At 41.6% G+C, this 14820-nt stretch overlaps 1 protein-coding gene across 1 annotated transcript; it reads right to left on the minus strand.

Annotated features, from left to right (window-relative positions):
- Nucleotides 1-1489: 1489 nt before the first annotated feature.
- LOC306737816 (SERTA domain-containing protein 2-like) lies at nucleotides 1490-14501 on the minus strand (the record flags this gene model as incomplete). The annotated part of the gene is made up of 2 exons (XM_079219610.1): nucleotides 14315-14501; nucleotides 1490-2507 (listed from the first exon to the last, which is right to left on the minus strand). Exon 2 carries the CDS (start codon nucleotides 2501-2503, stop codon nucleotides 1490-1492), a length of 1014 nt encoding a protein of 337 aa, XP_079075736.1. The 5' UTR covers nucleotides 2504-2507; nucleotides 14315-14501.
- Nucleotides 14502-14820: the final 319 nt, after the last annotated feature.

Raw genomic sequence — 14820 nt, forward strand, 5'->3', positions numbered from 1 at the left:
GTAAAAAATAAAATAAACAGGCCCAGTGTTTATCCACATATAACTCACTCACACACTCTCTCTCACACACACACACTTCGACTTGGGAAGTAATTTAATCCTTTCAAAGAATACATATTTATGTTTTTGTACAAACAAAATGTTAGTGTCGAGAGTTACAATAAATACACACTGAGCTGAGAGATAATAAATAATTCATAGCGCTGTGCGGTCGGAGTTATTTCTGCTAAAGGGAACGTCTGTCAGCGTTATTATTCCTTAACCGACCGTCACGTCATGAAGGAGTTGAGTTCTACTGCCGCCGTACTTCAGCTCCTAGAACCGTCATTTTAGGAAGACATGAAGAAGAAATGTCTCATTGGTTGAGTTAAAAGTGAGGACCAATAAACCATGTAAAATCAGACTGAGGCTCTTTTTAAAAACAGACATTTCTGCTCACGAGTCCGTTAGAAGTAGATTTGAATAGCTGGTGAGCTAGTTAGCTTCCCTTCATGCTAAGCTAACTGTGTTTGTGTGGCCGTGAGCTCAAATCAAGATACATCTTATGTTTTGCACTTTAATTTATTTAAGAGTTTTTCGTTTCCTACAAATTCTTTTTGTATTTTTTAATCTTCTATAACGTCTTTACAAAATAAAGTTATTACTATTTAGATTTTCGGGTTTTTAACTCAACCGATGAGATGTTCTCCTCTTTGTGCTTCTAAAACTACGAGATGTTTTTTAAACCAGAAACCGGGACGACAACTACAGTGAAAAGAAATTAAAATGTATGTAGGTACCATTGTAAATAAAAATTGTTCACATGTTGAGTGCTTTTTAAAAATATTTTCACATTCTTTGTTGACAAAATAAAACCCGTTTTGCAGGCCGGACCTGCTGCATTTTAAAATGGTTTTACATGATGAAATTGAGGTTATTACTCAAAAAGAAACTTCCTTTAGAGTAACAGCGAGACGTGACCGAGGTTTTTTGAAGAAAAAAAAAGGCACTGGATTGTTTTAGTTTTTTCTCATAAATGCTGACGATCATTTTCTTCTTTTCTTCTTCTCGTTTGTAAAAACATGCACCGGCGGTAGAAAAAGTCTTTTTTTGTTTCTTACAATTTCTCGGACAAGCGGTAGAAAACCGGACGGAGCTTCACGCCGGCGTTACGGAGCCGGGAGTTTCCACCGGAAGACGAAGTTAAATCCAGACATTTAAAGAATCCAGAGTGTGCATTTACTGCCCCGTTAGCCGTTAGCTTAGCTTGTCTGTTTCTGAGAAAGAAGCCCGCAAAGCTCCTGTAACTACCTAGTGCTAGCATTGATGCTATCGGGATGGAAAGCGTCATTTCATTTCCTGGCTGGTTTGGGAAAGTGCAGATGAATAAACACGGCAGAGTTCTCTTCAGCTCGAATCCTCCAGAATGAAACCAGCGTGAAGCCCGTCGTGACTTTAAAACTGTACAAAAATGAACAAAAAGTGAATAAAAAAGGTCCAAAGCGTCCTCTCAGCTGCCCACCAGCACCTCCATGATGTGGTCCAGCTCCGCCAGGTCCATTTTAAACGGCTGGTTCTGGGCGCCGCCGCCCGCCGCTCCGTACGCCGACATCGACCGGACGAGGTCGTCCGCCATCATGACGGGGGCCATCTTGGACGGCGGCGCTCCCGACGGCGGCGGGCAGGGGCCGAGGTCGTACATGGACGTGTCGATGTCTGTGAAGAGGACGTCGTCCAGGGCGAAGTCCGTCAGGAAGGAGCCCTGGGAGGGAGGAAGAGGAGGAGGAGGAGGGGGAGGTTTCTCCAACCTGCTCTCCTCCTCCTGGAAGCCCCTCCCCTCCTCCTGGAAGCCCCGCCCCTCCTCCTTCATGACAACGTCAAACTGAACTTGAGCAGGAGGCGGTGACGGCGGGCCCGAGGAGGAGGAAGACGAAGACGAGGGACAGAGCTCCTCGATCTCCTCCAGGGCCGAGGAGAAGCTGTCTTTGGGCGACGGCGAGGGCGGCGGCCTCGGGGAGTGGTGCGGGTGGTGTTGGGAGGAAGATGAGGAGGAGGAGGAGGAAGAGGAGGGCGGCAGGGTGAAGAACATGGGCAGGTCCTCCTCCAGCAGCGAGGCGGGAGTCAGGCAGGAGTCCAGCGGCGTCAGACCCGACAGCGACGACGAGAGGATGCTGAAGGAGGAGGGGGGCGGAGCCTGTCGGTAGGCTTCGTCCTCGCAGGCGGCGGCGGCTGCGACGGGCGGCGCCGGCGAGAAGAAGAGGGCGCCGACGCCGCCTTCCTGCCGGAAGTCGTCGTGGATGCGGCGGATGACGTTGTTGATGAGGACCCGGCGCTGCAGGCCGAGGTCGGCGCCCATGCGCGGGCCGTACAGCTTCATGAGCGACACGTTGAGGACCGTCTGGCGCTGCAGCGCGTAGGACGCATGCGACGCGCCGCCGCCGCCGCCGGCCGCCGGAGGACGCCGCTCTTCCTCCACGACGTCCTCATCCTCTTCCAGTTTCCGCTTCACCCCGTTACCCAACATGAATCTGTGGAGAGGAGACCCAGATACTAAGTATTATGATGAGCCTCTACTTTACTCAAAATGAATACATAAGGGTACAAATACACAGTGGAGATAGTAGCAATTAAGTAAGGCAATTTGGGTATTTATAAATATTTTTTATGGAACATTTCAAGTCAAATCAAGGCCTACTTTTATTTTTTCCCGGAGCTTTTAACGTCTCACAGTCAAACTCCATCCAATGAGAAAGACAGTGAGATGTGGTTGAAAGCTCTGGGACAGAGGTAGATGTGACTTATTTAATCAAATATCATAATCAATAAAGTACAAATCATAATCATAATCATACAAAAGTGTGGGTGAGGAGGAGTGGATTTGGAAAAACATCTTTAGCGCCTAATTATAATAGTTTCCTGTGACAGTTTCAACCAATTATACTATATATATATGAATATATATATATATATATATATATATATATATATATATATATATATATTGTATTGACATATTGTGATATATTGACATATTGATATATATATTGATATATTGACATATGAACTGAAACACATGACGTGTGCTGCTGAGGAACACTGAGAAGAGCTGCGTGTCACATGACACGGAGAGTTGCGACGGACAAGTCACAGGTTTCCTGGAAGCTGAGCGACTTCCTCGCAAACTGTCATGAGAGCTGTGTGTGTGTGTGTGTGTGTGTGTGTGTGTGTGTGTGGACAGTCAGCTGACCTGCTCCCATGTGAGCCGCAGTCAGCTGATTGGGTGGGAGTCAGTCCGACGCCTTCTGACTCCCTGAACAACAACACACAGGAAACAGGCGACTTCCGTTCTGACGACCAGACACTGAACACACACACACACACACACACACACACACACACACACACACACACACACACACACACACACACACACACACACACTACTTCTACTTTACTAGATTTGAGAGGGAACTATTGTACCTGCCGCTCCATTACATGTATTTTTACAGTTACTTTTGGTTGCTGTTCAGATTCACATTTGAATAACTAACAATGTGATCGTTTATTAAATATAATGTTCCAGGTTTAAACAACTCAAAGGAATTTAAAGCGGATCACATTTGCTCCACATCGGACCGCTACATCATCAACGTCCTGCATAAATGTTAATAGATCAAAGATAATAATTCACAATGATAATATATAACACTGACTACTTTTACTTTAACTTCTGTAAGGTGTATTTATAGTGTGTGTGTACTCCTTTACTTCTGTAAAGTGTCTTTATAGTGTGTGTACTCCTTTACTTCTGTACAGTGTCTTCATAGTGTGTGTACTCCTTTACTTCTGTACAGTGTCTTTATAGTGTGTGTACTCCTTTACTTCTGTAAGGTGTATTTATAGTGTGTGTACTCCTTTACTTCTGTACAGTGTCTTTATAGTGTGTGTACTCCTTTACTTCTGTACAGTGTCTTTATAGTGTGTGTACTCCTTTACTTCTGTAAGGTGTATTTATAGTGTGTGTACTCCTTTACTTCTGTAAGGTGTATTTATAGTGTGTGTACTCCTTTACTTCTGTAAGGTGTCTTTATAGTGTGTGTGTACTAATTTACTTCTGTAAGGTGTCTTCATAGTGTGTGTAGTCCTTTACTTCTGCACAGTGTCTTTATAGTGTGTGTACTCCTTTACTTCTGTACAGTGTCTTTATAGTGTGTGTACTCCTTTACTTCTGTAAGGTGTATTTATAGTGTGTGTACTCCTTTACTTCTGTAAGGTGTATTTATAGTGTGTGTACTCCTTTACTTCTGTACAGTCTTCATAGTGTGTGTACTCCTTTACTTCTGTACAGTGTCTTCATAGTGTGTGTACTCCTTTACTTCTGTACAGTGTCTTTATAGTGTGTGTACTCCTTTACTTCTGTAAGGTGTCTTTATAGTGTGTGTACTCCTTTACTTCTGTACAGTCTTTATAGTGTGTGTACTCCTTTACTTCTGTAAGGTGTATTTATAGTGTGTGTACTCCTTTACTTCTGTACAGTGTCTTCATAGTGTGTGTACTCCTTTACTTCTGTAAGGTGTCTTTATAGTGTGTGTACTCCTTTACTTCTGTAAGGTGTATTTATAGTGTGTGTACTCCTTTACTTCTGTACAGTCTTCATAGTGTGTGTACTCCTTTACTTCTGTACAGTGTCTTCATAGTGTGTGTACTCCTTTACTTCTGTAAGGTGTATTTATAGTGTGTGTACTCCTTTACTTCTGTAAGGTGTCTTTATAGTGTGTGTACTCCTTTACTTCTGTAAGGTGTATTTATAGTGTGTGTACTCCTTTACTTCTGTAAGGTGTATTTATAGTGTGTGTGTACTCCTTTACTTCTGTAAGGTGTATTTATAGTGTGTGTACTCCTTTACTTCTGTACAGTGTCTTCATAGTGTGTGTACTCCTTTACTTCTGTACAGTGTCTTTATAGTGTGTGTACTCCTTTACTTCTGTAAGGTGTCTTTATAGTGTGTGTACTCCTTTACTTCTGTAAGGTGTATTTATAGTGTGTGTACTCCTTTACTTCTGTAAGGTGTATTTATAGTGTGTGTACTCCTTTACTTCTGTAAGGTGTATTTATAGTGTGTGTACTCCTTTACTTCTGTAAGGTGTCTTTATAGTGTGTGTACTCCTTTACTTCTGTAAGGTGTATTTATAGTGTGTGTACTCCTTTACTTCTGTACAGTCTTTATAGTGTGTGTACTCCTTTACTTCTGTAAGGTGTATTTATAGTGTGTGTACTCCTTTACTTCTGTACAGTCTTTATAGTGTGTGTACTCCTTTACTTCTGTACAATGTCTTTATAGTGTGTGTACTCCTTTACTTCTGTAAGGTGTATTTATAGTGTGTGTACTCCTTTACTTCTGTACAGTGTCTTTATAGTGTGTGTACTCCTTTACTTCTGTAAGGTGTATTTATAGTGTGTGTACTCCTTTACTTCTGTACAGTGTCTTTATAGTGTGTGTACTCCTTTACTTCTGTACAGTGTCTTTATAGTGTGTGTACTCCTTTACTTCTGTAAGGTGTATTTATAGTGTGTGTACTCCTTTACTTCTGTAAGGTGTCTTTATAGTGTGTGTGTACTCCTTTACTTCTGTACAGTGTCTTTATAGTGTGTGTACTCCTTTACTTCTGTAAAGTGTATTTATAGTGTGTGTACTCCTTTACTTCTGTAAGGTGTATTTATAGTGTGTGTACTCCTTTACTTCTGTAAGGTGTCTTTATAGTGTGTGTACTCTTTTACTTCTGTAAGGTGTATTTATAGTGTGTGTACTCCTTAACTTCTGTAAGGTGTATTTATAGTGTGTGTACTCCTTAACTTCTGTACAGTGTCTTTATAGTGTGTGTACTCTTTTACTTCTGTACAGTGTCTTTATAGTGTGTGTACTCCTTTACTTCTGTACAGTGTCTTTATAGTGTGTGTACTCCTTTACTTCTGTAAGGTGTATTTATAGTGTGTGTACTCCTTTACTTCTGTACAGTGTCTTTATAGTGTGTGTACTCCTTTACTTCTGTAAGGTGTATTTATAGTGTGTGTACTCCTTTACTTCTGTACAGTCTTTATAGTGTGTGTACTCCTTTACTTCTGTACAGTCTTCATAGTGTGTGTACTCCTTTACTTCTGTAAGGTGTATTTATAGTGTGTGTACTCCTTTACTTCTGTACAGTGTCTTCATAGTGTGTGTACTCCTTTACTTCTGTAAGGTGTATTTATAGTGTGTGTACTCCTTTACTTCTGTACAGTCTTCATAGTGTGTGTACTCCTTTACTTCTGTAAGGTGTATTTATAGTGTGTGTACTCCTTTACTTCTGTACAGTCTTTATAGTGTGTGTACTCCTTTACTTCTGTAAGGTGTATTTATAGTGTGTGTACTCCTTTACTTCTGTACAGTGTCTTCATAGTGTGTGTACTCCTTTACTTCTGTAAGGTGTATTTATAGTGTGTGTACTCCTTTACTTCTGTACAGTCTTCATAGTGTGTGTACTCCTTTACTTCTGTACAGTCTTTATAGTGTGTGTACTCCTTTACTTCTGTACAGTGTATTTATAGTGTGTGTACTCCTTTACTTCTGTAAGGTGTATTTATAGTGTGTGTACTCCTTTACTTCTGTACAGTCTTTATAGTGTGTGTACTCCTTTACTTCTGTAAGGTGTATTTATAGTGTGTGTACTCCTTTACTTCTGTACAGTGTCTTCATAGTGTGTGTACTCCTTTACTTCTGTAAGGTGTATTTATAGTGTGTGTACTCCTTTACTTCTGTACAGTCTTCATAGTGTGTGTACTCCTTTACTTCTGTACAGTCTTTATAGTGTGTGTACTCCTTTACTTCTGTACAGTGTATTTATAGTGTGTGTACTCCTTTACTTCTGTAAGGTGTATTTATAGTGTGTGTACTCCTTTACTTCTGTAAGGTGTATTTATAGTGTGTGTACTCCTTAACTTCTGTACAGTGTCTTTATAGTGTGTGTACTCCTTTACTTCTGTAAGGTGTATTTATAGTGTGTGTACTCCTTTACTTCTGTAAGGTGTCTTTATAGTGTGTGTGTACTCCTTTACTTCTGTAAGGTGTATTTATAGTGTGTGTGTACTCCTTTACTTCTGTAAGGTGTATTTATAGTGTGTGTGTACTCCTTTACTTCTGTACAGTGTCTTCATAGTGTGTGTACTCCTTTACTTCTGTACAGTCTTTATAGTGTGTGTACTCCTTTACTTCTGTACAGTGTCTTCATAGTGTGTGTACTCCTTTACTTCTGTACAGTGTCTTTATAGTGTGTGTACTCCTTTACTTCTGTAAAGTGTCTTTATAGTGTGTGTGTACTCCTTTACTTCTGTACAGTCTTTATAGTGTGTGTACTCCTTTACTTCTGTACAGTCTTTATAGTGTGTTTACTCCTTTACTTCTGTAAGGTGTATTTATAGTGTGTTTACTCCTTTACTTCTGTACAGTGTCTTTATAGTGTGTGTGTACTCCTTTACTTCTGTAAGGTGTATTTATAGTGTGTGTACTCCTTTACTTCTGTACAGTGTCTTTATAGTGTGTGTGTACTCCTTTACTTCTGTAAGGTGTATTTATAGTGTGTGTACTCCTTTACTTCTGTAAGGTGTATTTATAGTGTGTGTACTCCTTTACTTCTGTAAGGTGTATTTATAGTGTGTGTACTCCTTTACTTCTGTACAGTGTCTTTATAGTGTGTGTACTCCTTTACTTCTGTACAGTGTCTTTATAGTGTGTGTACTCCTTTACTTCTGTACAGTGTCTTTATAGTGTGTGTACTCCTTTACTTCTGTAAGGTGTCTTTATAGTGTGTGTGTACTAATTTACTTCTGTAAGGTGTCTTCATAGTGTGTGTACTCCTTTACTTCTGCACAGTGTCTTTATAGTGTGTGTACTCCTTTACTTCTGTACAGTGTCTTTATAGTGTGTGTACTCCTTTACTTCTGTACAGTGTCTTTATAGTGTGTGTACTCCTTTACTTCTGTAAGGTGTATTTATAGTGTGTGTACTCCTTTACTTCTGTACAGTGTCTTTATAGTGTGTGTACTCCTTTACTTCTGTACAGTGTCTTTATAGTGTGTGTACTCCTTTACTTCTGTACAGTGTCTTTATAGTGTGTGTACTCCTTTACTTCTGTACAGTGTCTTTATAGTGTGTGTACTCCTTTACTTCTGTACATGATCTGAGTCCTCCTTCCATCGCTGCTAAAACTTGTTCATATTTTCAGTTTACAATGATATAAAAACTGAGAGACGCAGCAAATCTGAAACTGCTTTTCAGAGAGTTATATTATCCGATATATCAGATATCATATTATTGGAGTATTATTACTGACGCTTTTAACAATAAGAAGCATTTTAATGTGTTACTACTTCATTTGCTGTCGCTGTTCTTCTATAGCACAGTATCATATTTTACATTGATCACAAGTTTTGTCAGATAAACGTAATATAAGTAAAGTATTTTAAAAAAAAATATGAAATGTATTATTAAAGTGCAGTTCTTAAATGTACTTAGTAAATGTACGTAGTTACTTGGAGTGCAGCTGTTTGCTGGAGGTCTGTGGTGGTGGGGATTTGAACCTGTGACCTCTCGATTACTCGGCCAACAGGCGTCAGAAAGTGCTGACAGAGACTGAATTAAACAGCACACACACACACACACACACACACTCACACACTCCTTCTCCTCCTCCTCCTCCTCCTCCTCCTCCTCCTCATTCTTATTTATGATTATTCATCAGCTCTCCCTCCTCCTCCCTACTTTAAACCCTTGCGGGGCCTCAGAGGGACCATCTGCTCCGACACCCAGAGAGGAGAGGTGAGGAGGTGACGGGGCGAGAGACATAGGGACAGAGAGAGAGAGAGAGAGAGAGAGACATGCATCCTCCCCCATGTCTGTCTGTCTCCTTTTTTCTCCAGATACTTGACTTCTGAATATAAAAACTTAACTGTAAGTGATCGTGAATTCCTACGAATCAAAACACTTTCTTGTGACTGACTTCAGATCAGCTGGCTGAGGTTCAAATATGTCCTCCACCCTTCCTCCTCCTCCTCCTCCTCTTTCTCCTCCTCTTCCTCCTCCCCTCCTCCCCCTCTGCCAGCTGTCTGTATGATGAGGTAGAAGCCCAAAAATAGTTTCAGAAACGCTGCAGTTGTGGGAAAAAAAACCCGACCAAAGTCTTTGTCGTGGAGCTCTGACAGGTGTGTGTGTGTGTGTGTGTGTGTGTGTGTGTGTGTGTGTGTGTGTGTGTGTGTGTGTGTGTGTGTGTGTGTGTGCGTCACATACCTTTCCATTGAGTAAACTATCAGAGTTGGTGTTGTGTTACAGCAGCTCTGAGACCTCAGTGTAAACCCATGTGATCACATGACCTCATGACCAGGAGGCCTCCGCTACCTGCACCTCCGTCTACAACTTATTGACTAATTATTTGTATTAGCGATTGATTGGACGATCATTTTCTCCATCACCATTTCCCGAACGCCAAAGCCCTGCCATCGAATGCAGTATTTTGCGTTGTCCAGAAAGACTTTCGGTTTACTTCACTTACTTCACGGTTTACTTCACTTTCGGTTTACTTCACAATAGACACATTTGAGAAGCTAAAACCAGAGTCACCGATAGTCACCTGATCCTCAAAGAGACCAACCGACAAACAGGACGAAGGAAAGCTGCAAGTCTTACATTAAAAAAACAGAACAGTCGCATGTTTTGGTATTTTTACTTGACAAATAACTTAAAACGATGAATTAACTGTTGTGCGAATTAATTTAACGACGGCTGGCTAATGTTCACCGTTACAAGTTATTTAAATACTTACTGCAGCATAATCTTTCTTTCATAAGCTCGTCAGTTAAGATTTGTATCATTAAAACAACCATTAAAATGTAATAAATATCGTAAATTTAAGTGAAGACTGTTCTGTTTGCTGTTGTCTTTAATTGATCCAGCATCTCACTACTGCATTTTATTTCTTAAACTGCACTGCAACTTTCATTCAATTTGTATTTTTTATTTAGCTTTTTGACTGTTTTAATGTTTTCTTAACTGTTTTTAAATCCTGTTTTCTCTGCGTTGTGTTTTGATGCTTTTAATGGTTTCATGTGAAGCCCTTTGAATCGCCTTGTCGTTGAAATGCGCTACACAAATAAACTTGCCTTGCCTTGAATAAGCTTAACAATACCAGGAACCTCCGAGTCATGTGACCTGTCAGTAAATTAGCCGAGTCAGCTCTTCTAATTTTAGGACGTTCCTGCATGTGTGATTTGACAAGCGTGGAGGCGTGTCGTTGGGTCTCAAACCCGCGACAGTCCTGCGTCCCAGCCGCTGCTCCTGGCGGCGTGCTACTTCCACGCTGAGGGGAGCTGCAGCAGGAATGTGCTCTTGCTCAGCAGGCTCCGGTGTTTAGTCATCCTGACGACAGCCAGCAGCACGCTCCACCCGCCGCCATCTTTCTTTCTCTCTTCCACGACCCGACTCCTGCGATGCAGACTTTAGCGAAGCTCTGCACCAAATAAACTGATATAAAGTGTCATGGTCACACTTCTTTTTACAGGTTTATGATCACTAGCTGCTCTCTTCGCATCTGCTTTGAAGTTTGCGTCGGCAAAAACAAAATAATTCCCTCTAGAGCTTCAAGATTGAACTCTACATCAAGACGCCGTTCTCACAGAGTGATCCATTATTTAGTCGATCGACTATTTTGATAAACAAATAACAATTCAAGTCATTAATATCAGCAGAAATTAAACAACATTCTGTATCTCCGGCCTCTCAAATGTGAGAAGTTGATGCTTTTCTTCGGCATACATGGTAATAAACTGAATATATTTGGCTTTTGGACAAAACAAGATCTTTGAGGACGCAACGTATAACTTCCTTTTTTTACGATTAAATCAAGATAATAATCTGCAGATTATTCGATGAAGGCCTCAGGTTGTTTTGGGGATCAACCAGGCGGCAACCTCCGCTTGTGAAAAGTGACGCAAAGGGTATGCTTGAGGGCGGGGCTACTGTGATTGACAGGTCTCTATCAGAGCCGTCTCTACGTCACTCCTCTGTCCAAATATGGTCACTTTCGTTCACTGGTTGCAAAAAAACAAGATGGCGACGGCCTAAATGCCAAAGTTAAGGCTTCAAAACCACAGTCAACGAACCACGACGGCTACGCCCACTTCTGATATCTTCTATGGGTTCAACAATGCAAACAATACAAAGTCCAACTGGTTTAGAAAAACTGAGACTGACATCGTTATTATTATTATATTCCAGTGTGAAGAGTTATCATAAAAAAACTAACTGTTAAAGCACAAAATATAAATGTATCAACATTAGTTTGAACATGATTCTGTTTTCGTAGACGACACTTTCTGATGTTTTTATGTGTAAGATTTTAGGTTTATGAAAGAAAGAGAACTAACTGTCTAACTAACAGTGTGTGTGTAACAGCGTGTGTGTGTGTGTGTTGTGTGTGTGTGTGTGTGTGTTTACCTGGCTAACAGTGTGTGTCTGTCTGTGTGTTTGTCTGTCTAACTAACAGTGTGTGTGTAACAGTGTGTGTGTAACAGTGTGTGTGTGTGTCTACCTGACAAACAGTGTGTGTGTGTTGTCTACCTGACTAGAAGAGTGTCTGTCTGTCTGTGTGCGTGTCTGTCTGTGTGTTCATCTGCCTGACTAACAGTGTTTGTATCTGTGCATGTGCGTGTGTCTCCCTGACTAATAGTGTGTGTGTATCTCTCTGACTAATAGTGTGTGTGTCTGACTGACAGTGTGTGTGTGTGTGTGTGTGTCTGACTAACAGTGTGTGTATCTCTCTGACTAATAGTGTGCGTGTCTGACTGTGTCAGTGTGTGTGTGTGTGTGTGTGTGTGTGTGTGTGTGTGTGTGTGTCTCTGCCCACACGTTCAGCCTGACATGTAGGAACATGTTGCTGCTGACTGACTGACTGACCCGTTTAAAGACACACTTTCTTTTTGCAGCACTCTGGCAGAGAGAGAGAGATAGAGAAAGAGAGAAAGAGAGAGAGAGAGAGAGAGAGAGACATTCTCTTCAACCGTTTGTTTTCATTTCTTTGTATTGTGAAGGTTTAGTTTTGTTATCTTCAGATCTCCGCTCTGAAGACAAGAGACGCGTGAGTCTGTTCCTCATTGCTGCCGATCACTGTGTTTAAAGGGAAACTCAGAGTCCAGGAAGTGAAGGTGGACTTTACTCACAGAAGAGAAATCCTGTGTGTTTACTGCTACTGACGCCTCCTCAGCACACTGCAGGATATACCCCGCTGTGTGTGTGTGTGTGTGTGTGTGTGTGTGTGTGTGTGTGTGTGTGTGTGTGTGTGTGTGTGTGTCATAAGGTACGGTGCATCCAGCAGCAGCCACGTAAAGATGAGACACAAACAAAACATGCAATACTTTTTTTTCTTCTATATTTCAGTCTTTCTTGAGTCATTGATGACTCAGTCTTTTGTTCCGTTTGTGACACAAAACTTTTCAGTCTGACGTTACAGAAACTCTATGAACGCTTACGGGAAATTGCCATGGTTGTTGTTTTTTGTTTTGTTTAAAGGCTACAAATAAAGGAGTGGGTCGCAACTGAGGTGTGTAAAGGAAGTGCAACCTAAATAATTTAACCCAAACTGGGGAAAACACTGTAAAACCACAGTGTTAATGCGTTGGTCTAACACTGCTAAGAACATTAAATATTAAATAGTTGAGCGTCATATCAACTGCAGACCCAGTTTTCAAAAGGCAACAGTCAGTGAAACAAGAATCATGTTTACATATATTACACATTGGGGGACGAACATGACTTCTGAATGTGTCCAACTCTTTGGTTTATGACCAAATACCTGAAAAAAACGATGACATTCCCGTCAGCCTCGGCTGTAGTTTCTGTTTCCTGCTCATTAACAGATGCATGTGCAGAGAAGTGACTTGAGCGTGGCTGGCGTCCTGCGGCGTGTGCGAGTCCAATGTCGAAAGTCTTACATAATGCACACAGAGTGCCGATTGTACTGCGAGCGCAGCGGACGTCTGTCAGTCTGCTTTAACCCCGCCTGCTCCGCTCTTTAAAACCGCCGCTCCACCGACCACATTCTTCCCTTTAAACCTGCGCTCCACGTCAGGGAACATGCAACACGCCGACCTTTGACCCCCCCCCAGCTGCAGACTGTGTCAACACAACTCTGGGGTACTTGGTTCTACTACTGCAAATCACCTTTTGTGCATTACTCCTTCTCTTCTTGTGGCCTCTAGTTTATGTGTTTGTGATAAAGCATTGAAGCTTTCCAAGGTGGGTGAACTCTTTTCTGCCAAACGAGTCATTCAAACAAACTGGACAGCTTATCTGTGATGTATTGTGGACTAAATTGAACATTGGTAAATCGATCCGTTCGCTATATTCTAGATATTCAAATTAAAAAGAAAACATTTGTTGGGTACAGCTTCTCAAATGGGAGTTGTTTTGTATCTACTTTACACTGTTTTCCTTTTAAATATAAATATAAATTGAAAACCTTATCATCTGCAGGTCAGACAGATACTTTAATTCAAGATATCGTTACTTTGAGCCATTAATAGACAACACAAAGGAGCAACAATATATTATTCAAAAAAAATTAAAACATGAAGTACTTGTTTAGTTGATACTACATAAACGTGTAATTAAGTACAATAAGAGGACTGTGAACTAGATGTGGAGTGCCAAAAGTGAACTGCAAGCCCCGATGGAAACATTTAAAGATATTTAAAGTTACTCCTGACCACCTCTACCAACTAAACCCACAATATTATCACTTAAAATACATGTTTTAAATAGATTCCTAGCCAGGGATATGTGCTCACAGGCCGGCTCCTTCACTCCGGCAGGTATTAATCACTGCGAGGGACCCGTGGAGCGCTTTATAACGCTGTCAAAGCAGCAGCTGGTTTTCGGACCCTCCGGGACCTCCGGGCCACCGGCTGCTCCCCGCCACCTGCCCGGCCGCTCGGCTCCCTCACCCGGCCACAACCTCCACGCAGAACCGGAGAGGAAAGCGGTTGTTCTTTTTTCTATTTCTATTTTATTTATTTTTTACATAAAAACCTCAACCAGTAAAGGTGTGAACTAAGATATTAAATTAATTAATTCATGTTAATTAAATTAATTAACACTGTAGTAACGTTTCTTCCTCTCATAAGTTAACGTAACGTCACAAACCGCTCGCGCCGCTCAGGCTCGCGACGGACCAACGGCCGCCCGCCCGGTGAGGCGGCACGAAGACAAGTTTCTGTGTATTTAAAATGTGTCGGTGTCCGGTCTGTCACTCACCACATGTAGCTAGTCCCGTCCGGGGTCTCCTCTGCTGCATGGGTGTCGTCGGTGAGGCCAGGAGCGGGAAGCGGCGGACGGTCGGGAGGAAGAAGAAGAAGAAGAAGATGGAGGATAAATTATCCGTTAGTCCGTTTGTTTGTTTGTTTGTTAATTCTCCGCCATCGTCCGCCCCCCCAGCGGCAGCCTCGACCTCAACGCTCACTGGGCTCCACGCACAATGGCGAAGCGGAGCGGCAGCGGAGGAGGTGGAGGTGGTGGAGGAGGAGGAGATGTGTCACCTAGGATCGCCCGTCAAGGCGGCACGAACCGCCTTTAACCACTTCCTGTGAGGAACTTTCAAAATAAAACCAGTTTCTGAGTTTGCAGAACTAATCTCGATGCGTTTTTGTTGTTGATATTTTCCCGATTTTATGTGTAGCCAATAAAAAGTAATAATGCAAAAATGAATACATAAAATGGGAAAGAGTAATACAATAAACACAAAATATGTTGAATTAAAAGGT

This window comes from Taurulus bubalis (assembly GCF_910589615.1).
Source record: "Taurulus bubalis genome assembly, chromosome: 6".
Taxonomy (NCBI): domain Eukaryota; kingdom Metazoa; phylum Chordata; class Actinopteri; order Perciformes; family Cottidae; genus Taurulus; species Taurulus bubalis.